This window comes from Chironomus tepperi, unplaced genomic scaffold, assembly GCF_022539635.2.
Source record: "Chironomus tepperi strain 1889 unplaced genomic scaffold, CSIRO-AGI_Ctep_v1 contig_85, whole genome shotgun sequence".
Classification (NCBI taxonomy): Eukaryota; Metazoa; Arthropoda; class Insecta; order Diptera; family Chironomidae; genus Chironomus; species Chironomus tepperi.
Window position 1 is genome coordinate 3790802 of NW_027226207.1, and position 23186 is coordinate 3813987.

The 23186-nt window shown below is 31.1% G+C and overlaps 1 protein-coding gene and 1 long non-coding RNA gene across 4 annotated transcripts; one reads left to right on the top strand and one right to left on the bottom strand.

Annotated features, from left to right (window-relative positions):
• Positions 1 to 171: 171 nt before the first annotated feature.
• Positions 172 to 10831, top strand: Unc-115a (Uncoordinated 115a). 3 transcript variants are annotated; one of them, XM_070634432.1, is made up of 12 exons: positions 172 to 324; positions 2518 to 2828; positions 2963 to 3213; positions 3281 to 3524; positions 3701 to 3802; positions 4057 to 4122; positions 4294 to 4985; positions 5079 to 5215; positions 5335 to 5420; positions 8903 to 8969; positions 9062 to 9345; positions 9410 to 10831. In XM_070634432.1, the coding sequence occupies exons 1-12, from the start codon at positions 321 to 323 to the stop codon at positions 9482 to 9484; spliced, it is 2319 nt and encodes a 772-aa protein (XP_070490533.1). In that variant the 5' UTR covers positions 172 to 320; the 3' UTR covers positions 9485 to 10831. The 3 variants fall into 3 exon arrangements, with proteins under 3 accessions (XP_070490533.1, XP_070490534.1, XP_070490535.1); XM_070634433.1 differs by lacking the exon at positions 5335 to 5420 and adding an exon at positions 6954 to 7039; XM_070634434.1 differs by lacking the exon at positions 4057 to 4122.
• LOC139086114 (uncharacterized) lies at positions 3894 to 21716 on the bottom strand. Its single transcript, XR_011543983.1, has 3 exons — positions 21591 to 21716; positions 18436 to 18556; positions 3894 to 6675 (listed from the first exon to the last, which is right to left on the bottom strand). It is a non-coding gene; the product is annotated as an uncharacterized lncRNA (long non-coding RNA).
• Positions 21717 to 23186: the final 1470 nt, after the last annotated feature.

Here is a 23186-nt window from a genome sequence, read left to right on the forward strand (position 1 = left end):
CAAAAACCGTTACGATTATTTGAAAATTTTGTCAAAATTTGACAATTTGAATTCAAAGTTTGATTAAAATTCATGAATAATTCAGAATTTCTGTCAAAAAATTGCATAAAAATCAAGAAAATCGCAATTTTTGAATCATAAACAGAATAACAACTTTAGCACACTTTAGCATCATCACCACTCAGTTACGTCTCCCGAATCTTTAGCATATTCACCGATTTTTTTTCTCATCTTCAAGTTAATTTCATTCATTTATTTATCGCTTGCAGTAGTATACAAGCAATTGAGGTTTAAAAATTACGGAATAATATTCTTATAAAATGGGTAAGTGAGTGCGGAAAGTGCAAATTACATCCACAAAAGTGCAATTACAAGACAAAATAGTAAAATTGAAAAATATAAAGTCAGGAAAAAATGGCGAAACATCAAAAAAAAAATTTCCCCGTACCTTCATTGAAATCTGCAATCTGACACATCACAAAAAAAAATTTCTGGACTCAATTGCAATCACCTTGACGGATCATAAATAATCGCCAACTAGATGTGAATTATAATTAACAAAAGTGTGCTTGTAAAATGGCAAAAATTAACGAGAATTGTAAATTCTTATTGGAGTGAGATTAAACTACGGTCGATAATAAAAAAACCTTCATTAAATGGGAAAATTTTATCTCGTGATATGATGTGTTATAGTCCGTGATTAAACATTGTTCAAATTTTATGACCTTTTACGTTCAGTGATTTTAATTAAATCAATATCTATGCAGCAAAATCTCAATCAAAATTAGTTTTTCATTCCTGCGTTCTCTTTGGGCGTTTTCGGATTTTTTTTTTTTCGAGTAAAAATGTGTGAGAGAAGAAATGTACATAAAAATATTTATTGAAGGAAAGGAAAGAAAAAAAAAAAATTATACCATATATATCTACACATGTATGCACATGACTACAATATTATGAAGAAATATTACCGCATTTTCATGTCGATTAGATAAAGTATAGAGAGGAACTGTATAGTTACAAAGTGAAGTAAGCAATTAAATATATAGACATTCTGTATACATTGAGTATTGAGAAGATTCTAATAAGAAGAGTACACAAAAAAAAAAAAATAAAATTATGTCATCATGCCCAATACATTCTAATTGGATTGTTGAAATGTTTTTTGGGTTCGTTCACTTGTGAGGTTCTAATGACCGTCCGAAATGAACTCTAATTCTTCAAACTAGTGAATAGTAGCTGAACAAGAATATGAATTATTGGATAGTTCACCAGATCAATGATCGCGTTGCATATTCAGACTGTATATTCTATTTTTAACAGTTCAGAACCTTAAAGAAAGGAGTAGACTAGAACCTTACAACAGTTAAACAATTGCAAAGACAGTTCGGCTATTTGTGGATCCTGTTAATATTCATAGCTTGAAACAGATAATAAAACAACAGAACAACCATCTCAGTGCTTATTTCTACATCAGCTAATTCTATTTTCAATTCTTACCAATCCAGAACCGTATGTAATGGACTAGATCAAAACCGTACAATAGATTAACGATCACAGAGCTAAATCGACTTTCTTACAATCGTATAATACATTCTTCCTAGTACATTACTTAAAACAAGGCATATAACAACTGATACACGAACACAGAGCTGATTCTGTTATCTTTGAAATCTGTAATACATTCTTGTTAGTTTAGAACATTATATAAGGAATTGTACAACAGATACAATTCTGTAATACATTCTATGCTACCCCAGAACTTGGAATAGTAATACTTAAACAGATCAACAATCATCAAGCCTATTTCCTCATCAGAATATAGTCTAGAACCGAAAATAAACACTCAACCCCTTCCGAAACACAAGAAATCATAACCAAACGATCCATAATAAGCCTCAAATTGCCATAAAAACAAGAATCTTATTGCATTTAGCCTCACACTCCAACAAACTCCAATAAGAATTAAATTAACCGCACCACGATAAACATAATAATGAATCCAATTCACTTATAAAAGAGAAGGCAAATAACCGAGAATGGTTTGTTGTTTTTTGTTTCGAGACACAAACACAGAACCCCGACAGCAGCATCAATTCCAAAAAAAAATGAATAAAATGAAAATAAAAAAAAAATGTTCAGCAGCAACAGTAAATGCCTTCTAAAAATAGAATATGATGTGTTCATACTTTACTACAAAAGCAGTAAGCGCGCTTCGACCAGAAGAGCAACAGCATTATGTTTTCATTATTATTATGATGATGACGATCATTATGTGTGCTTGTGTATATATGGCTAAAATGAAAAAATGACATCCACTTTAAAGTCGCACACACAAGTAATAAAGTAATTGATTTTGATACAAAATACCCGAAAATGAAGTTGTTCTCTACGCTTCCACGCGTCACAATTATTATTATTGTCTGTGCAGCACATAAACCTAAATAATTTTTGACTTCTTTTTGATCCACAAAAATAATATTCATCTCTTCTTACATCACTTTTTTGTTCTGTTTGTAGGTAAAACAAAAATTTACTGTGCAAAATGCCAGAAAAAATGTTCCGGTGAGGTATTACGGGTTACTGACAAATACTTCCACAAGACTTGCTTTCAATGTGTAACATGCAATAAAAGTTTGGCAGCAGGTGGATTCTTTGCAAAAGATAACATTTATTATTGTGTGGTAGATTATCAAAAACTATATGGTACAAAATGTGCCGTATGTCAGCAATATGTAGAAGGTGAGGTTGTATCCACAATGGGTAATACATACCATCAGAAATGTTTTACATGTACGAAATGTAATCAACCTTTTGAATCCGGCAGTAAGGTAATTATAAGAAACAATGTACTACTTTAATGTTAAAATATGCACTTATTATCACCCTAATTACCTCTCGTGGAATGCACAAACATGACATACTTAATGAATATTTTGTTTAACAACTAACGATTTTTCGAAAGGTCACAAACACCGGAAAGGAGATTTTATGCGAGAAATGTATTGATGGTGGTGCGCCAAAACAGAAGCAAATAACTCAACAGCATGCTAGTCCAACAAGAGCGACAGCACAACAACAACATAATGAAATATTGCAGAAAACAACAAGCCCAAAAGATATCGATCCAAATAATTGTGCTGGTTGTAATACAGAGCTAAAGGAGGGACAAGCTCTTATTGCATTAGATCGACAATGGCATATTTGGTGCTTCCGGTAAGATTCTTAATATCACATCCGTTAAACTCTTTTCTATTATTCTATATTCTATTTTAATCCATAGTTGCATGGTATGTGGTCAAGTATTAAGTGGCGAATATATGGGTAAAGATGGCCAGCCGTATTGTGAGAAAGATTATCAAAAGTCATTTGGTGTTAAGTGCGCTTATTGCGAACGTTATATAAGTGGAAAAGTTCTACAAGCTGGCGATAATCATCATTTTCATCCCACATGCGCTCGCTGTTCTAAATGCGGCGATCCATTTGGTGATGGCGAGGAAATGTATCTTCAAGGAACGGCAATCTGGGTGAGTTGGTGTTGTTTAATGTTTTTTGGGTGTGTCAATTGAGATGCAAAATGCTGTTGACATACCCAAATGTGTCTAGATGACTAGATTCTTACGTCAGGATGGTCGTTAATGACCTAATTTTATATTGTCATCCTATATTAGTGACTAAAGTGTATTTTAACAATTTATTTTAGCATCCACGATGTGGCCCAGGACCATCAGAGAATGGAATGATTTTCAATGGCAGCACAACTGCAGAAGTCGATAGAATAAGCAATAGCGCGAGCGAAATACAAGTGAGTAGTCTTACATCATCGTTATCAGTTGAGCAATACATTCGCAAACAATATTTCATTCGATAAGATTTCACCTTTTTTCTTGGTGCTAAACGATGGTGCTATTAAGTTTATTATGTTTTATTTTCCTGTAGACTCTTATCATTATTACACTGTTAAAAATTTGATTTTGTTATTATCGTTTTTCTTTTCTTTTTGGTATTATGCATATTTTTATATATTATTTTGTGACCATTCTGTACATCAACATATAGTTTTCATTACGTTCGCACACCCCGAGTATAAGCGGTTCAGTTTGTAGTCCATATTCTGGTAGAAAAGTGAGTTATTACTCTTATTATTTTCTATTTAGAGTAGACATTATTATCATTTATTTATTTTATGTTTGTTAATCCATAACAAAATAATCCAAAATAATTCAAGTGACTTAAGTGATTCACATTCCATTCTTGTTCTTCTATTTCTTCTCTATGTCGATAAATCTTTTGTAGTATCATCGTACAACAAGTCCTGGTCTAGTGCTACGAGAATATAATCAATCATCAACTTATGGCGAAGATATTTCCAGAATATACACATATAGCTATTTAACAGAAGAAGTAACTGGATTGAAGAAGCCAATTGACCCTTATGATAAGAAACCTGTGTCGCCTCATTTCCATCGACCAAATTATGCTGTGTCGTCGTCAGGACGACCACCATCGCGTCCACAATCGCGAAGTCGTTCGGCTATGAAGGTTTTAGTGGATAGCATTCGTGCTGAAACACCACGTCCAAAGAGTCCGGCTATGATGAATGAGGAACCAATTGAATTAAGTCACTATCCAGGTGCGAAAAAGCCGAATCCTAACGAAAAGCCAAAAATTGAACGAGATGATTTTCCGGCACCGCCGTATCCATATACGGATCCCGAACGACGACGACGTTATTCAGACTCATATAAGGGTGTTCATACCTCAGATGATGAGGATCAAGTCGATAAAGCAGAAAATGTTGAGAACATTGAACCTCAATTAAAGAAGGAAGAGGAGGAATTGAAGAAAATTAATTCCGGTATGAGTAAAGTTATTCTAAAGGATATAAAGGAACGTCAGAAATATAAAATATGGAAGCAAAATAATTTAGATCCACGTAATGCATCACGTTTTCCATCGGCTATGAAAGAGCCACAATACAAAATGAGGTGAGCTATTTGACCTATTAATAGAACTGCTATGCAGCACTGCTCTAATTTAAAGTTTGCTAATGAAATTCTTTCACTTTTTTCGCATGCTAGATATGAAAGTCCGATCGGTGCGAGTCCATCAAGAAATTTGGATCACTCACGTCCGTTTGAAGAAGAGATGTTTGATCGATCCATAAGCTATAGAGGTTCAGTTGGTCGTGCTATTGGCGCTGGTAATAGTTATAATGGTAAATAATTCCCTTCACTTTTCACCTCTTATTATTTTCCTTAATTTTTCTTATTATTTTGAAAAAAATTTAAAAAAAACTTCAAAAAATATTTTAAAAAACACGTTAAAAACCACTAGCAATAAATTCATATCGATCACCAAAGCCAGGAAGTGGCTATAAGCATTCAACTCTCCCAGCATCGATTCGTAATGGTTATAGTTCCGTAAGTTTTGAAAACAAAAACAATTCAGTGAGAATTGAAAATATAAACAAGTTTTAGTCATAATTGAAGATTAACACATCATTAATAATTGAAAAATTTTTTGTTTGGAGGAAGCTAATTTATCTAGCTAGTTGGTTATGGAATGTGTTTATGTTATGAAAGGAGAATTAAAATTCTTTGTTATCTCATCTTGTTATTCATTTAATACATAATTTAGCATTGAAAAAAGTAATTTTTTAGCGCATTTTCCTGAAGGAATTAGAGTTTGTGTTCCATGTATCCATCTGGATTGTCTGTTTGTCTGTCTGGATGTCTTTAACCACGTATTCATTGTCTCGGACCGAAGTTCGACATCGAAAGCTAAACTATCGATTCGCGAGGTTGTGATATCGACAGATGTTCAATCAAGAACTCTAAAATCCGTACTAAATAGTGCCTGACACAGAAAATTGTAAATTACCATCAAATCAAGTGCTAATTACTGTTAACAATATTGAGTATTAACTTTGACCTTGAGTTATTAGTGCAAGTGTAGTGACAAGTGATGATTCACATTGCGCAACTCTATTTCAAATATCTATTGGACTTAAAAAGTGTGAAGTGTTATCAATAGACGTCAAACAAATATTTAATCAAACGTCCATATAATTTGAAGCTTTTTTTGCGATGAGAAATTTGTGATAAAACAAAGTGATTTCATTTTAAAATGACTGGATTCGAATAGAAGGAATTTCTAGAAATAACTAACAAATTCTTTGAGTGTTGATGATAAGCTTCTGTGAAGATAAGGACTTGTTTTGATAAAAAATGAAATAAAGAAGATCTGAGTGTGATTGACAGTTTTGATTAGAGTGATTGTAACGGAATTCTTGACGATCTGATTCTAGTGATTGTAAAGGAGTTCTTGAATACTTTGTGATCTGAATAAGCAGTCTGTGAGCTGAAGTTCTTAATTACTACAACAATGTTTACTTACTTGATCACTGGAATCATGTTCCAATGTGGAGCCTAGGATACTCCAAAAGGCTTTCCATTTAGCCCTATTGCTGACCTTATCTGCTGACTTACATTTGTCCACAGCATAAGCTGACATTCTTCCTTAACTGTTCTACTCCATGTATGTAGCTTTTAAGAGTAAGTTCTAGTCATCCCAGTAAACTTCTCAATTGAAGAATCGTTAAAGCAGTCACTCAGTTTAATAAGTATGATCCAGTGTTTGATCACTCCCATTCAGATCGAATTAGTATCGAAATACCTAAAAATAAACAGAACAAACTAGTATCAAATTCTTAAGGAAAATGCGCTAACCTCATTAGCCTCATTAAGAGGACATTACTCTAATAGTTGACAATAAGTTAAGATTAATTGTGTTTTTTTTCTCTTTTCCCGTCCTTTTTTATCTTTAACTGCATCCGAAAATACTTCTAAATATATAAAAATACTTGTTGATGCCCATCACCACATTACTCACAAAATATATAACAAATTTATATATATCTTAAACATAAACATACACACATATAATATTCATAGCGGTGAGTTCGGTTAAGAAACGTCATGGATGTTTTGTTACTCCATCTCAAACTTTTAGTAGCTCGGCATCTGATCAACGTGCTCCTGTAAGCTTTGTTTGTGATATGACGTGAAAAACAAATGTCTTATGATTTTCGCCCCCTCTTATTATTTCATTATCGTTTTCGCCCCGTGTGCTTATTGTGCTTTCACTCATTATGAACATATTTGTTATCTTATAAATGACTTTTTATTATTATTTTACATTAACTCTTTTCTATAGCCAGAGTGATTATGTTCATTACTTAATGTATCTGTTATTTTTAAAATTCAGAGAAATGAGAAGTGCATTTGATCATGATAAAGAAGCCTGTAATGATATATCTAAGTAGTATTGATTTGCATGCAATGTGAATGCAATTTAGTAATTGATAGTTAATTATAATAATTGTCTATTAATGCTGTGATGATAATTATGATTGAATATGATTTATATGATTCATGACGTGTTTCTTTCATCGGCAGCAGTTTTTTGCTCTCTTTGCACGTTGAGGGGTAATTAATGATTAATGATTTGCAAGCACGTTTGACTTGTAAACATAATAAAATGCTAAAGTTAATTACTTACGTCATTTTTATTGAGATTATTGGAATTTTTTATGGATGTTTGATTTGTTTTTGTTGTTAAATGGATGTTGTTGGGGATTTCGATGTATTGAACAGATTAAATGACTCTGGGACTGTATAGGCTCTGAAATCAGTCCACACTTAATTATTGCTGGTTTTTTTGAATGTTTACTTTGATTAAACATTAGTTAAATCACTTTTAACTCACCTCAAAGACAATCTGTTGTCTAGAATTCTATTATTTCCATGATTTCATTACAATTAAGTTTAATAATCCTATTTTATAACAATAAACAGTATTAATTGGTTCAATTTGATCACAAAACACAATTTGTAAACAAATACTTGAGAAAAAGTGCGGGACAAATTCAAATATTTTGACAATTAACGAATTTTTGACTTAAAAGCCAACTTAGATTTGAAGATTCAGTAAACATCCAGCAAACTTCTACTATTCCGCAAAAATAAATCAAATCAACCTTGTTCCGAACACTCAACTTTAATGATCAAAACATAATATTAATTAAAGCATGTTTCCGTCCAAAAAATGCAAAATAAATCATTTCTCTGAATATCTAAATATTATTATTGAATTATTGCACGTTTTGTTTATTATAAAACCATAATTTTTAATAGCGTATGGTGTTGTTTTGGTATTTTAGTTATCGGTTAAGGTTTCATGAATGCAAATAGACTAATCATTATCATTCTTAGATATATTGATGTATATAAACATTAGAGTTTGAAAGAATGTGAATTTTTCGTCTTGTTTAGAAATTTAAAGCTTTGATGAGAAATGTTTCACTTCATTCCGAGACGTGTGAAGTGCACGAGTTTGATATCTAAGAAGAGTAAAAAAGGTATAAATAAATTCAATCATCACAAAGTATCTGTGAGTTCTCATTTGCTGTATTGTAATACAATATCATGTCTAGAATCGGAAGTGATTAATTATAATTCTAGTATTATTTATGAATTTTAGCTTAGAATCGTCTCAAATTATATATTTTGAGTATTCCTGCATTTAAAAATGTATTACTACATCCAAGGTCGACGAATCTTTTTAAAAATATTTTGACATTTTCTATAGATCTATTTATAAAGTCAAGTAGGCAAACAATCAACAACTTTTTGAACTCGAACTGATAATTTTTTCAAGTGTAATTCACGAATTGCAAATGTTTTGACATTGAGAATCTCAAACATTTTCGTTAACTGACTTAATATTTACAATCAAATCATGCACATCCAATTTCAAGCTCTAATGGAAAAATTTACTATTCATTTATTTACGTAATAAACAGCGAAAGTAAATAAAATCAATTTTATTTCATTTTCAACAGGACTTTTCCTTTGGACCATTAGTAGATAAAACGCACAGCACAGAGTTTTCGTGCGGAAAATCGGATAGTAAGTTTCTTACCAAAATTTGTTATTTTTGAACTTTAAAAGTTCGTTATTTTTCAAATTCTAAAAATCCGTTATTTTTTAATATCAAATAGTTTCCGTGGATGGATCAATTACGGACGGTGATAGACGAGCATTAGGTGCCGATATTCCAGCATCAAGTACATATTCAGGTGCAATTTACAATCAATATGGTGGACAATCGGGACTAGTTAGGAGATCCTTGCCAAACATGGCTCACTCGATACTTGTACACGAGCCAGCTAAAATCTATCCTTATCATTTGCTATTAATCACAAACTACAGATTGCCTGCTGATGTTGATCGTTGTAATTTAGAGCGTCACTTATCAGATACTGAATTTGAGGCGATTTGTGGGGTAAGATGAGCTTTTTTTGAATTTAAATGAATACTTATTGATTATTTTCACACATTCAAAACAGTGCACAAGGACCGAGTTTTATCGTATGCCACAATGGAAGCGAAATGATATCAAAAGGCGTGCGCGATTATTTTAAGGGAATTAGTATAGAAAATTATGTCTATGAAAATTATATTTGCTTATTGAAAAGGAAGCTTTTTTAGGATGAAAGTGTTTGCTAATTTTTTTTTTCTTTTAAATAATGAAAGCTGTTCGTGAGCTTTACTAACGTAAAAAAAAGAATTGAAAAATGAATGAGAAAAATTTTTGGAGGTTAAGGAAAAAAATTAAACTATTTATTCGAAAAGCTTTTCATAATATTGCTTTTTTTCCTTATAAGGACTAGGATAAATTATTAATTAAATTGGGTGGACATTGGGAGGTTCTTGTTGTGAGCTTTTGATGGATTATTTGATTATTTTTGGGGGTAGGAAGAGGGTACGGTATACTTTATCCTATTTATTACTTTACTACATCACATTTACTATTTATGAAAAAAAATATATAAGAAATCTTTTAAAGACAACATCCACTAAGTAATCAACTTAGGCAGCTTAGCTATGTACATATTTGATTTATAAAATCATTTTCTAGTAGGCAACTCAATTATTTATTCAGAATAGGAATTTTTAATGATATTACACATTTTTTAAAAATTTAAAAACGTAAAAGTAGAGTGAAGAAGAGATAGATTGATGCGCAATATTGCGCCTTTAAGATTGGCGCAGACTTGCGCAACTGTAAAGCTAGTCTTTGTACTATTGACATAGGAATTTGAAAGCTTATAAGTGTCAGAACTCTGCTTAAAATATATATTGTTAGCTTATTTTAAACCTAGTGCTGCTAATGACATTATGCACTAATGAATAAAGTGTATCAGCTAATAAGCATTAAAAACATCACAAATCAATAAAAAATTCCAAAAAAAATATATTAAGAATTCAAATATATTATCCTAAAAAACAATCAAAAGCTCACCACAAAAGCTCTTCGTCCACCAAAAAACACTAATGAAAGCTTTTATAATAAGACAAAGAAAAGGAGATAAAGCAGAAGAAGAAGATTGAAAAATGATAATACTATAGTTTCTCTGGAAAGAAGCTTGTTCAAACTTTAAAAAAAAAGTAATAATAAAGAAACAAATAAAAACATTTAAAAAAATATATTTTTGTTAATGAAGAATGAATAAAAGAAATTGCGAAAAAATTGCCTATACATAAAGAATTTTTTTGATGAAAGAAAAAAATAAATTGAAATTATGACTAAATTTAATACAAAAGAATGAAAAAGGAAATAAATAATTAAAGTCTTGACGAAAAAAGTTTTAAAATAGGGTAAAAAGTTTAAAAATAGAAAAAAAAAATCAGAACTTTGTTGCACCAATAAAAATGAAGTCTAACTCTCACAAATATGCTTTCATGAACTTTAAAATGAGAATAAGAAAGTTTTCTGTTGTTTTGTGTTTATTTTATGTTGTGAATTTGTTTTTCAGGTTGAGAATATTTTTATTTTCAGAATACAATTTTGACTTTTAACGGTTTTTTGAATTTTCAAAAATTTCAATCAATTTCAAAAATTTGAAATTTTTTCAACGGTTTTCAAAATTTTAATTTTTAACAGTTATTAGAATTTTAAATTTTTAACGATTTTCAAAAATTCAAATTTTTAACGAATTTTAAAATAAGGTTTACCTTTCAAAATATTTTATGAATTCAACATAAAACTGAATTCCATTCCTAAACAAATTATGACGTCAAGCATAAGTCAATCATAAGCTTCATCCATAACAAAAACTTTGAACGTCTAGACACGAATCTAGTGTAATAGACACACTAAAAAAGAATTTAATTCGACTTTAACAACATCTATTAAATCTATTCGTGTGGAATTTATAAAAATCAAAGAATTTAGCAAATAATTTAATTGACCTCATGACTTTAATTCAGCTACAACTATATACTCAATTAAGCTACTGCCCATATGATACTCAAAAATGATTATATTTTTATTACATCAAGAATTTTTTATTCTCGATTCTCATTGAGCGTATGCAAATAACGAATTAAGATCCCATTTACGCTTAATTTATTTTTATTACTTATGGTCGACGTGCATTTTAAGAAGACGTTCAATTTTTTCGTCTAAATGACTTTAGATTTGCTAAAAATAAATTTTTAATCATTTTAAGCATTATTTTATTGAGTTTTAAATTGTTAAAGGATCATTTACTTTTCAGCTGTGGTCTCTTTATCTCATTTCTTATCTCGTTATAGTGTCATTAGCATGGACGAAATCTTCTGTCGTAAAGAACAGGTGTGAGAAAACAGATAGATGTTAAAAATGAATAAATTAATTAGGAATGTTGAGAATTCAGTGATGGTGGTGCTTATGGTTGTTGAATAGGCAATAAAAAATGTCTGTTTTGTTTGAAATTGGCGCGAAAAGTTTAATGGAGTGTGAAGAATATTAAATAAATAAATAGTTCAGACTATTGCTATTTCGTAGGTTTTAACGATTTCCCGAAGTGTCTTATTACATGGCGTCGTTGCAGTGCCTCGCATGACGATGTCACAGTGACTTGCAACATGGCGACGTTGCAGTCCCTTGCAACATGGCGACGTAGCAGTGCCTTGCAACATGACGATGTCGCAGTGCCTTGCAACAATGCAATGTTGCAGTGCCTTGCAACATGGTTATGTTACAGTACCTTGCCACATAGAGACGTAACATTGCCTTGTCACATGGTGACATTGCAGTGTCTCGCAACATGACGGTGTCACAGGTCCTTGCTACATGGTGACATTGCAGTGTCTTGCAACATGGTGACGTTGCAATGACTTGCAACATGGTAACTTAGCATTGCAGTGCAGTACCTTGACGACAACATTTTGTTACTCAGGAATCATATTTTACTACCAGTGCATCCAAGAGAATCACTAATAACAATAAAATTCAATCTAAAACCCATAAATTAAAGAAGTCAGACGAATATTCATTAAGTTATGCAATAAATTCTGAAGAATATTTGAATAAATTATTCACTGCCAATTCATAGCTTGATTTTTCAATGTCATAAACTTCTTCTTTTTTTGTGCACAACCGGCTTAATAATAATAAAAATATCTTTGTCCTTCCTCCTTTTAAATATACAATAGCCAAGGAAATTCTATTTTTAACAGTAATTTTCGAGTCATAAAAAGACTAGACTGTTTAGTACAAGTTTGTCAAGTGATTAGCAACTAACTCGCTTCCAGTAAGACAGTAGAACCTGTAATTTTTATTCATCTATAGTGCGCCACGTGCATCAATGTCTCATCAGTGATGATCGTCAAGCTTTTGCTATAAAAAGTCGCATGCATTCTTTGTTGAAGAAGAACGAAAAAAACAACGAAAAAGAACAGAACTAAAGAATGTAAAGCAAGAAAACATTGAAGACAAAACAACATAAATGTCCACATGCATCTGCGAAGGTAAGTTGAACAAAAAATGCATGCGGTTCGGTTTTCTCCAATTTTTTTTTATTTTATTTTCTTCTTTCTGTTCTTCTTTGGTTTTGTGCTTCACGATGAGGTCAAAGAACCCACAATAGTAGACACATAAATATGCTAAATTATTTTTAATTCAAGATTATACAACTGTCTGGTCGAAAGACGTTAACGCGGCAGCAGCTTTCTTATTTGTTATGGGATATAAGAAGAAACAAAAGAAAAAAAAAAATTGTGGATATAAAAATAATTTATCATTATGAAGGTGTTTAATGGCTGAAAAATCGTACAGGAAAGTCAATAATGATGCACGGAAGATCCAATCCAGCATTCATTCTCTTTCTTTTATATAACGACAATGCTCAAATCCTTTACCTTATGAACTTTCACTTTCGATATATCTTTTTTTTTTTGCAGTCCCTTTTAGAAGCAGTCAGAAGATTTCTTCTTGTTGTTGCTTTATTGAACAACAAAAAAAAATCTTTTTTCGACTTCTTCTTCCTCAAAGTTTGCTGTTTCTGAGCAGTCAGATTTGCGTCGCTAAAAAAGAGAATATATACATGGTGGTGTCAGTTCTACGTGTGACCTTGGATTTGATTTGGATCTTTTTATAGTTTGTTCGGCTAAATCAAAATGTCTATAACGAGACGGCGGGATTTTGTTGAGAAAATCAAGGTGAGGATAATTTTGATGTGAGCTGAACTGATGTGGTGTTGTTGTTGTGTTCTGATAAAACAGTGTTGTCTGAATAGTGTGTCACGATACGTATGTCGTGTGTGGTTTTTGGTTATGGGTTGAGTTAGAAGTCGAAATCGACTCTAGTCGAGTTTTCCATACAAAATCCAAGTCGACTTGAAACTCTGGTCATGTCTTACCACCAAGTTGTACCACGACACACAGTTTGTCCAACACTGCTATACAATGTTTTCATGCACTTTGGTTTGCCTAATTTGTAACAATTAGACTCGATTCAATCTCTAGCACACTTACAAGAACCATCTTAAACAAATTCCCATCCATCGACTCATCCACCACCACAATAGAACATGTCAAGATTCTTATTTGAATGTTTTTGAATTAGTTTAATGACCTATTTATTAAAATAATAGGCAAGTCATGTTTTGCATACTATTTTTAGGTATATTTAAATGAGATTATAAAAATCGTAAGCTGTCATCTATTTTATAATTAATCGTCATTAAATTGATCTCTGTCATGGTTGTACACGACTATATTCTTTAAGGTGTGATTTGGGAATTTTTTTTTAGTTTTTGTTTCTCAAGAAATCTATGCTTATTTTGGTAGTGTCATGTTTGTTTATTAATTTGGAGTTTAGATCTTGGTGAGAATCGAACCCACGTCCTCAATATGGAGAGATTTTGTAGCTTGTTGTCTATCTGCTCGGTTATAGGCGCCGTCATTTACAGATTGATAGATTAGACTGTGTTTACATGACTAGATACTATAAATTCAGTTCTGATCCGATAATTCTCTATTCCTTAGTACAAAACTATTCATGAAAAGTCTAATGAACCATAATTCATTAAACCGTCATTGTTCATGTATAATGACGCACACCATCCTGGATATAATTTGTTCTAGAACATTCCATAAAAAAACTTTAAGAATTTAAATCCAATTTATCTTACAAATGCAATAATGAGTGTGGCATTTAAAAATTATAATAAATACAATGTCTAACATTCCCATGCAGCCGATACAAGTTGCTAAAAAAATATTTCCCAAAAACTGGATAGAAATCTTAAGCAATTTTTCACATATTTAATTTTTGTCTTTCAAATCACCCTTCCCGTGAGTTCCTTTTTTTCTTCAGAACGCCATTGAAAATTTATTCAATTCTTATTTTTTTGACAATAGCAACAAGAATCATCAACGGAATCACGATAAAAAAAATATTAAAGGAAAGAGCATGAGAATATGCAACAATGTCAAATATTTAAATCCAATTCTTTTCATATGCTTCAATCTCGCGCAAAAAAAAAGATTTTCATTTGATTGTTAGATATATCATATTTCATCTTGCTTTTTGGGTCATTGTCTTACAGTGGTCACAAATTAAATAAATAAATAAATGAGAAGCGAATGAGACGAGCGGCAAGAATAAGAAATAAAAAAAAATTGCTGGGAGTTCTTGAATTGGAAAATTCTAATGAAAATTGCGAAATTTACTTGATTTGAAAAATAACGGATTTTGAGGATTTGAAAATAGCTCAAGAAATTCTTCTAAAATATCAAATAAATAAATTTGAAATGTAACGGTCAAAAAATTTTCAAATGTGGCATTCAAAGGATATTTTTGAAAAACGGTCAAAGAATATTTGAAAAATAACGATCTTAAAATATTCAATAACGGTTTTCAAAAATTCAAAATCTAAACTTTTGACACCAAAATCTCTCAAAACCAACACAATTCAACTCGTAGACCTCCATCAAATTGGAACCACACAAAAAAAATTGCAATCAGTTGTGTTGTCGTGTTAAAATTCATTGTGATCATTAAATATCAATTAGATAATGTCTTGAATATATTCATTTATATTCTCGACATTCTCAAAATATAGCAGTGGTATTAGTTTTATAAATGCAGAACATCTTCATTCTTGCAAAAAAAAATTTCATTTCTTGTCTCAGCATTGAAATTACTTGATTTTTTTATATTTTCTGTGTGCATACTTGTGTGACAAGGAACTTTGTCGGACATATTCGATAACTCAAATGTGGATATATATACACAACAAAAAATATATAATTCTATTTCTCCAGATTGCATCATCTTGATTCTTAATTTCTTGAGAATATTTTGTTAGTTCTCAGTATTTTTTTGGTGTTTTGTGTTGATGAAAGAATCAAGCATGACAAATAGATTTTTATTATTATTTTTTCACATTCTTTCTTGAAAAATGTTTCACATCTTACCCTCAAAACACTTAATGAGGAACCCGATAAAAAATATGTGTAGAAATTCTACGGAAAAAAATGAAAAGAATGAAATGAGCGAAGGACAACGACCAAAAAATGTATTTTTTTATATTAAGTATAGAAAGAAATTCCAAGAAAAACATTTGGCTGTTCAATACAAGGTCAATCACCTTTTGCAATACGTTTCTCGACCCAAAATCATGTTCATACGAGTCCTTTTCAGTTATAAGCCATTATTGGGGCTCCTTTTGTCTAAATATTAGGAATGTACGTTATAGATAGAAATCTTTCAGGTAGTTATGTGCTTAAGACGCACACTTGATGTTACAAAATAATAATCTTTTTTGGGTGAAAATGGAAGAGCAATAGAACGGGCGTACGTGACTGTTCTCAGGAGGATTGTTAAAGTAAGCAATAAATAGATTTGTTGGAATTTGAATGCTTTGTTGTAAGAATAGGCAGTCTTTTAGTTTGTGTTCTGATTGGTTATTTTTGTTTTGGATGTAAAGATGGCATTTTGAGTTCTGGAACTTACAAATCGAAAGTATACCTTCTTGGAACAGACTATCAATATATCTACTGACATAAAGTGATATTCTTAATTCCATTCAATCAATATTCCATATAACTTAGTAGCTCTCGTCTCTTTGCCTCCTGCTTCATCGTTCAAGTTCTTGACTTACTCACTTACTTTGCTGGCTATACAGATCAATTGTGATTCATGGCCTCCCATAGATGTGACCTTAAACTAACTCAATCAACAGCTTCCTCTTAAGTTCCTGACACATCCCTTAAGCCAACGTTAAATCGTCCCAAAACTCCAAATTAGGTATGATCTCGTACAATTATGATTCCTTCTTGGATTCTTCATATTATGCTTCAAGTGACTGACTTGCTCCTGTTAATTAAAAGCTACCCAAATCTCAACCACATCTTGATCTTATACACAAAAGTCTATACCGTCAGAATAAAATCAAATTCCCCATCATCCTCAAATCGAAGTATATCTAATATAAGAAGGCAACAGATACAAAAGGAAGAGAAAACATCAGGCAGTTAACGTATCGATAAAAATGATGCCTACACATTTCAAGAACAATCTATCAATTATAATTCTACATAGATGAAAAGAATTCTTCAAAAAATGTTCTTAAAGGAGATACAGGCACGATTCTTATTAATGTCTGAGCATGCCAATAATTTCAAAATTCAGACAAAAAATCTTTTCTTAATTCTCTTTTAAGGAAATTTTCGTAAACAACTGTCCCGCGTGCGCAAAATTTCATGCAAAGACCTTAGTCCATTGAGAATTTATTTTATGTTCTACAGATGTCTTTTCACTATCTTTTTTTTCTGAGTCGGTTCAGGTGAAATCGTAAATATATCTAACTTACAACGCAGTTTCAACATGTGTCTTTTATGGAATTTCGTCATCATGTTTATTTTTAGAACATCCACAACATTTGTTTTTAATTCCTGTCATTTATTCTGGAATAAAATCGTCGTCTTGGGTGTTTTTCTTAAATTTAAAGTTTGTCAACATCATTACGACTTGCCTAACTTATGCAATTTTCTTCTGATCCGAATTCAAGGTCAAAAAATAGTCTTTTATAATCTTCTGATTAATTTTACTCTCGAAAAAGCGAAAATAATTCTTAGAAATTCTAAACAAATATGGAATGTGTCTAAATGATGGCGCCTTTTTCTTAAGAATGTCTTGTAGATTTATAGATTTGCTTGTTGCTCTGTCAACTAATTACATTATCTGATTATTGCTAGGCACAAAAATGTGGTATAATAATCAGAGATGGAGGAAATATTTTGAATAAATCCATGCCATGTGACTTGTTACTAGCCATAAATCATTTGGGCGGGTAATGACTGCTTTGATTGTCAAAAAATCATTTGGTTTAGCTATAAAATCAGTCATTTAAGTATCTTTATCTAGAATTGAGTGATTATTTGTAAATGACGTCTTTAAAATGGTGAATTTATGGATGTTCTCACATTTTATGTCATGTATATCTATAGATTTACATACAGAAGCAGTTAGCTACTCTCCTTAATTGTTTGGCATTATTTGTGAGCCGCAGGAGCAGACTATAGCCATTTTACTCCGAACTGGATTGCCTCTTGATAATTTACTATGGCTGACCACGTTTGACCCTTTTGGAAAGCCTAATCTTCTGCCTTTGACTTTTAGCAGCCTTATCTTACTGCTAAACAAACCACAGCATCAAAATTCTCACTAAAAATCGGAAATACCAGTGAATTTACATATTATTCCCCTAAATTCTAATTTTTGGATCCTGTGAATAAATTATTAACTGACCGGAATAGCGATCATCCGACATACAGTATGAATTCTTACGTAAGAACATTTTCTGGTCAGATTTGCGTCTTTACTTATTTTTCATAGAACATTGAAAAGTTCGATCAACCCTCGTTTTTCCATATTCTCGGTGATTTTCTGTGTGTTTTTGTCAACATGCGCGATCGCGTTCCTCAAAATGGAATGTGGATTTTTGCTATTCTGAATATAATACTTTTTTGTACGGTTGTGGTTTCAAATTTCGGATGGAATCCTTGATTATCTGATGTTTTTAATGATCATTGCACTTACCTTTAATTGTGTAGATAATCAGCGACAATCCACATCTAAGAGAAATGGCCTTCATTAACACACCCATCCTTTGATCCACCGATTGTACTCCATTTCCCATGCTCTGCATTTCTAACAGATTCTTAAAGTATAAGAATATTACATAAATTATTAAATGGCACGTAAACGTGTGTTATTTAATGAATAATTAACTGGAAAAATTATTAGAAGCAATTGAAAGAGTCTTTGTATATAAGCTACTTGTTGACCCATAAACCAGAATATTCCACTAGTTTCTGTTAGACTTGTTAGATTGTAACTAAATCTTTTAAGTGCAGAGTCTCGACGTATGAATACAAAAATGTATTAAATGCATGAGTAATTTATTCATGACTTGTGGGTAGTTCCAAAAAATTGAATTTTTAATGTGAACAGGAACAATGTTGAACTCATTCGGCATTGTCCTCATTATTATTTTTTAATTGTTCGAAATGTTCTGGAAACTCTTTTATTGGAACCTTTATAAATTGCAGATCAACAGCCTTATCATCATCTAATTAGTCAAATGCAAATGCTGATCTTTAGCTTTACTACCCCTCAATCGAAATTAATGGACATCCAATGCGCTTTTTTTATCAGTTTATTATACAGATTTAATGATCATATAGCAACATCAATATCCTTAATGCATGCAAATTTTTGTATTTATTGATTCATCATTGCTAAAAAGCAGCATTCATTCATTTACTGCTTTTGTATTAAGTCTCTCAATAAATTTCTGCAGTCGTTTCTGTCTTTTCTTCGTGTTGGGTATTAGCAACAAGAACTTAGAAGTCACATAATAAATTTATTTGATCTACTTTCTACTGACAATATCTTTCTCATACACACAATTATATAATTCAATTCTATGCGGGGGTGATTGTTGCAGTTTTGTTTGTTACAAAGCAACAAAATAGTAGAAATTACAATTTACAATTTCTCTCTTTTTTACTTAATTACCGTTACAATAATAGAACAGCGATAGCAATTTGAGGCGCGTGCGAATAACTAAATCGTATGGGAGAGAGAATGATCATTGTAGAATTGCAGTAAGCAGACATGTACGACATGCTGAATGTTTTTATATTTTCTCTTCCCATACGAGCTGACTGTGAGGAAGCGCATTTAGTAGGAATTAAGTTGGTCATGAGATTTGTGGTTGACTTTTTAATGATTTGTACAATGAGATGGCTAACTAGGACAGGTGTTTGGGGTTAGAGACTCTAAAAATTTATTAGATGCAAGTTTAATGACTCTAGGTGTAAAGAAAATTGAAATTTAGAGTTTGAAGTGGCTTTTGTGATATCGATGCACCATACCTGCTCACCCCTTGGCTGGAGCGTACCTATGTTCATCATTGTGCTTAGGGAACGTCTAACACTGAATTTAGCTTTCCAAACCTACTTCAATTTCTCCTAAAACTGTTTGGATCTTACTAAAATTCTAGAGTAACCAATCATCCTAGTCTACATTTCCATCATTTCACTTTCCATTCAATAATACATCAACTCCAAGTCCCTAAATCACCAACAACTCCTATCAAACCTCAAATACACAAAAACAAGTCCAAAACTACTTGAGAAAAATTATTCATTCCATTTATCCCACTTTCATGCCACATCATTAACTCTCATTGTAAGTCTTATTGTCCGATTGCTCAAAGAATGACCCAGACCGATGCATTGGCTCACATATGAGCAATTACTGTAGGAAATTGAGCTAATAAAAGTATAAATTTATTATATAAGATCTTTCTCTTTAGCTTTTTTTTTTTTTTTTTGGGTCAAGAAATTCTTAAGGAAGATTTTTCATAGCATAAAGATATATTCTTAGTGCTCGTACAATGAAGAGAAAAGAAAGAAAAAAAAAATATGAAATGCTTGTTGTGCTACATTTTTATATCGCGATTGCATGTTCTCAGTCAGCATCATTTGTGGACAAGCCGGAGTCTCTGTGGAAGTTGTGGAAAATATATACCGAAATATTGAGAGCTGTAACATACAAATGCATGTATGTTCTTCTTTTACAATTTCATTCTTCTCTTAGGTACTTGGTAAGCTTTACAATACACAAGTAAATTCACGCGCTTCTATGTACCTTTATTACCTTTATATTTGGCTGACTGACTTTTCTTCCATTATGTAAAAAAAAAAAAAAAAAAAATAAATAAAGAGCTGACTATGCAACTCTTTTTTCGTGAACTACTTTTAATTTTTTTTTTTTCATATGTACAATCACCATACATGCGATTCTGCTTTTTTTCATACATAATTATTTTTGATTTCACATCGTGATGTAGAGGTCGATGAACGGGAAAAGGACGCGCGAAAAAAAATGGTTTCTTTGCCAAAATAATGTACATTCTCATGTCTATGCTTGCTGATGCAAATTGTTGACTCTAGATGATGACTTTTTTATGTATTTGACAAAGTCAGAGATTATTAAAATAATAAAAATATTAAAATGATGTGAGACATTCAGGTTTTTCATTTGATATAATTTAAAATGCAAACTAATTCGAATTCTAACTGGATGTCCTTGGGATATAGCTCTTTTTTTTCTAACACAAATTTCCAGTCACACCTTGTATTCTTAAAAGATATAATCGTATATTATAATAATAGTTGATTCTCATGATATTTTTCATCAAGCTTATTTTGATTTAGCCAAAAGTGAAGGTTTTTCCGTACGATACTCCACAATAGTCTGGCTATGCTGTCTGATAAGTCTTATAAAAATCTACAGTCAATGAACTTTTCTTCTTTTTTTGATGAGACATTTTATTTTCTCAATGATACTCGAGACGTGACCAGAGAACTTTCAGTTTATGCTTGCAATTGTAAGAGCATAGGTTGTTTAAAACTGCATTTATAAAATTTCGATGGAGAAGTTTTTAAAAATAAATGTTTTCGTGTGTTGCTGGAAGTCATCTTGGATTGTTTTTGTTGTGAATCTGATAGGCTGAGTGATATTAAGAGGTAATACTAGCTTAAATATTCAGCAATCTTAGGATTATCAATAATTTCAATGTTTTTTCTAATTATTTCAAGTAAGGATTAAAATTTCTAAAATAATGCACTATTTCACTGATTTTTCAATATCTTTTATTTACTTCTCGTTCTTTCAATACTTACAATGTAGTTGTAACTGCTTATTATCCTTAAACACACTTTAAACTACTAAAATCTTAAATTTTTCAATAAATTTAATTTCAATTTAAATTGTAAATAAAGTCAAAGCCAACTTCACTTTGTTCTGTCTCTTTCAATAAAATTCAAATCTTCAACCGCCGTTAGAATAGAAATTCAAATTGCAATTAGATCAAAGATCCGCGTTTGCAGTTTGAGAAGAAATACAAGTTTGTATTTGAAGGAAATTAGTTCAATAAATCTCACGACAGTAAAAACGTAAGCAGGTGATCAGAACAAACCCCCAGCTAATATTGTTACGATTCAATTATTAATATAGCTCCGACTAGGAGTCAAACGACTTCTATTTTAAGAAACAACTCGGTAATTCATAGACTTATTCAAATGATTTTCTATTACGTCAATAAACACCATTGATAAACTGGATATTTACAATGAACTTCATAAAAATGCAAGGATAAAAATCTAGAATCGAGCAAAAAAAAAGCTTCGCGCCATAAAATACAAATCAAAAGAGCCGATTTGTTTATGAATGCCATAAGCATTGAATTTCTAGTTTCGATGCAGATTTTGGTACCGGATGCTGTTAACAAAAGCATTATAATTTAGAAAAATTCAACCATTTTCAATTCAATGGGCATTTTTTGTGAGTGATCATACGATATTTTATCGTTATAGGCAATAATTGTCCCTTCTCAAACAATTTCATAATAGAACTAAATCTCCATGAAGTCCCTTTTTATATAAAAGAACTTTTTATTTCCACTTCTAGAATTTTTCATTATTTTAAAGGTTAATAAACTTTAACAATTCGTTATTTTCCGTCCTTGATAGTTTTTTTCATATATATTTATTAATAGTCATCCATCCATCCCTTTATGTGTACACACATGTGTAAAGCCATCTACATTATACACGTTTTTCATTAATACATGTTTTATTGTTGCGTAGAATAAAAAAATTTCATTCACATTCTTTGTATCTCAATAGTAATAATCAAATTTGCATAACGCGAGGTCCTTTACCCTCAAAAAAATTTTTTTTCCGTTCTTGTTTATTGACCTTGAATATGAAAAAGAATTCTAATTTTTTTATTGAGCGCATCATCATGAGAATAATTTGGTTTTTTTAATGATGCTTTGTCCATGTTGTTATGGATTCTCAATGTCAAATGTTTTGTTTTGGTAATAAATTGACTTTTAGGCTGGACAAATATTGAAAATTGAGATTTTAAATCCAAAATTGCTATTTTTCAATGTATTTACCAGTAATTATAATTCAACGGTTTTTGAAAGTTTAAATTTTTCGAAACAACTTGAAGTTGTCGTTGCTTTTATTTGTGAATTGAAAATATTAGAAAATGTAATTTTTATTAGTTTAATTAGTTTAAAGAGCGATTAAATAGGTAAGTATTGTTTATAACTGTCTACAAAATCATAACAAACTAGATTTAAATGCCCAAAACATCCTGAACAGCAAAATTTGTTGATTTTCAAGAATTTTCTACAATTTGAGTTTTTGAAAATTTTTGCAACATTAAAACTGCATAAATCTCTAAGATATGCATATCATAGTCAATAC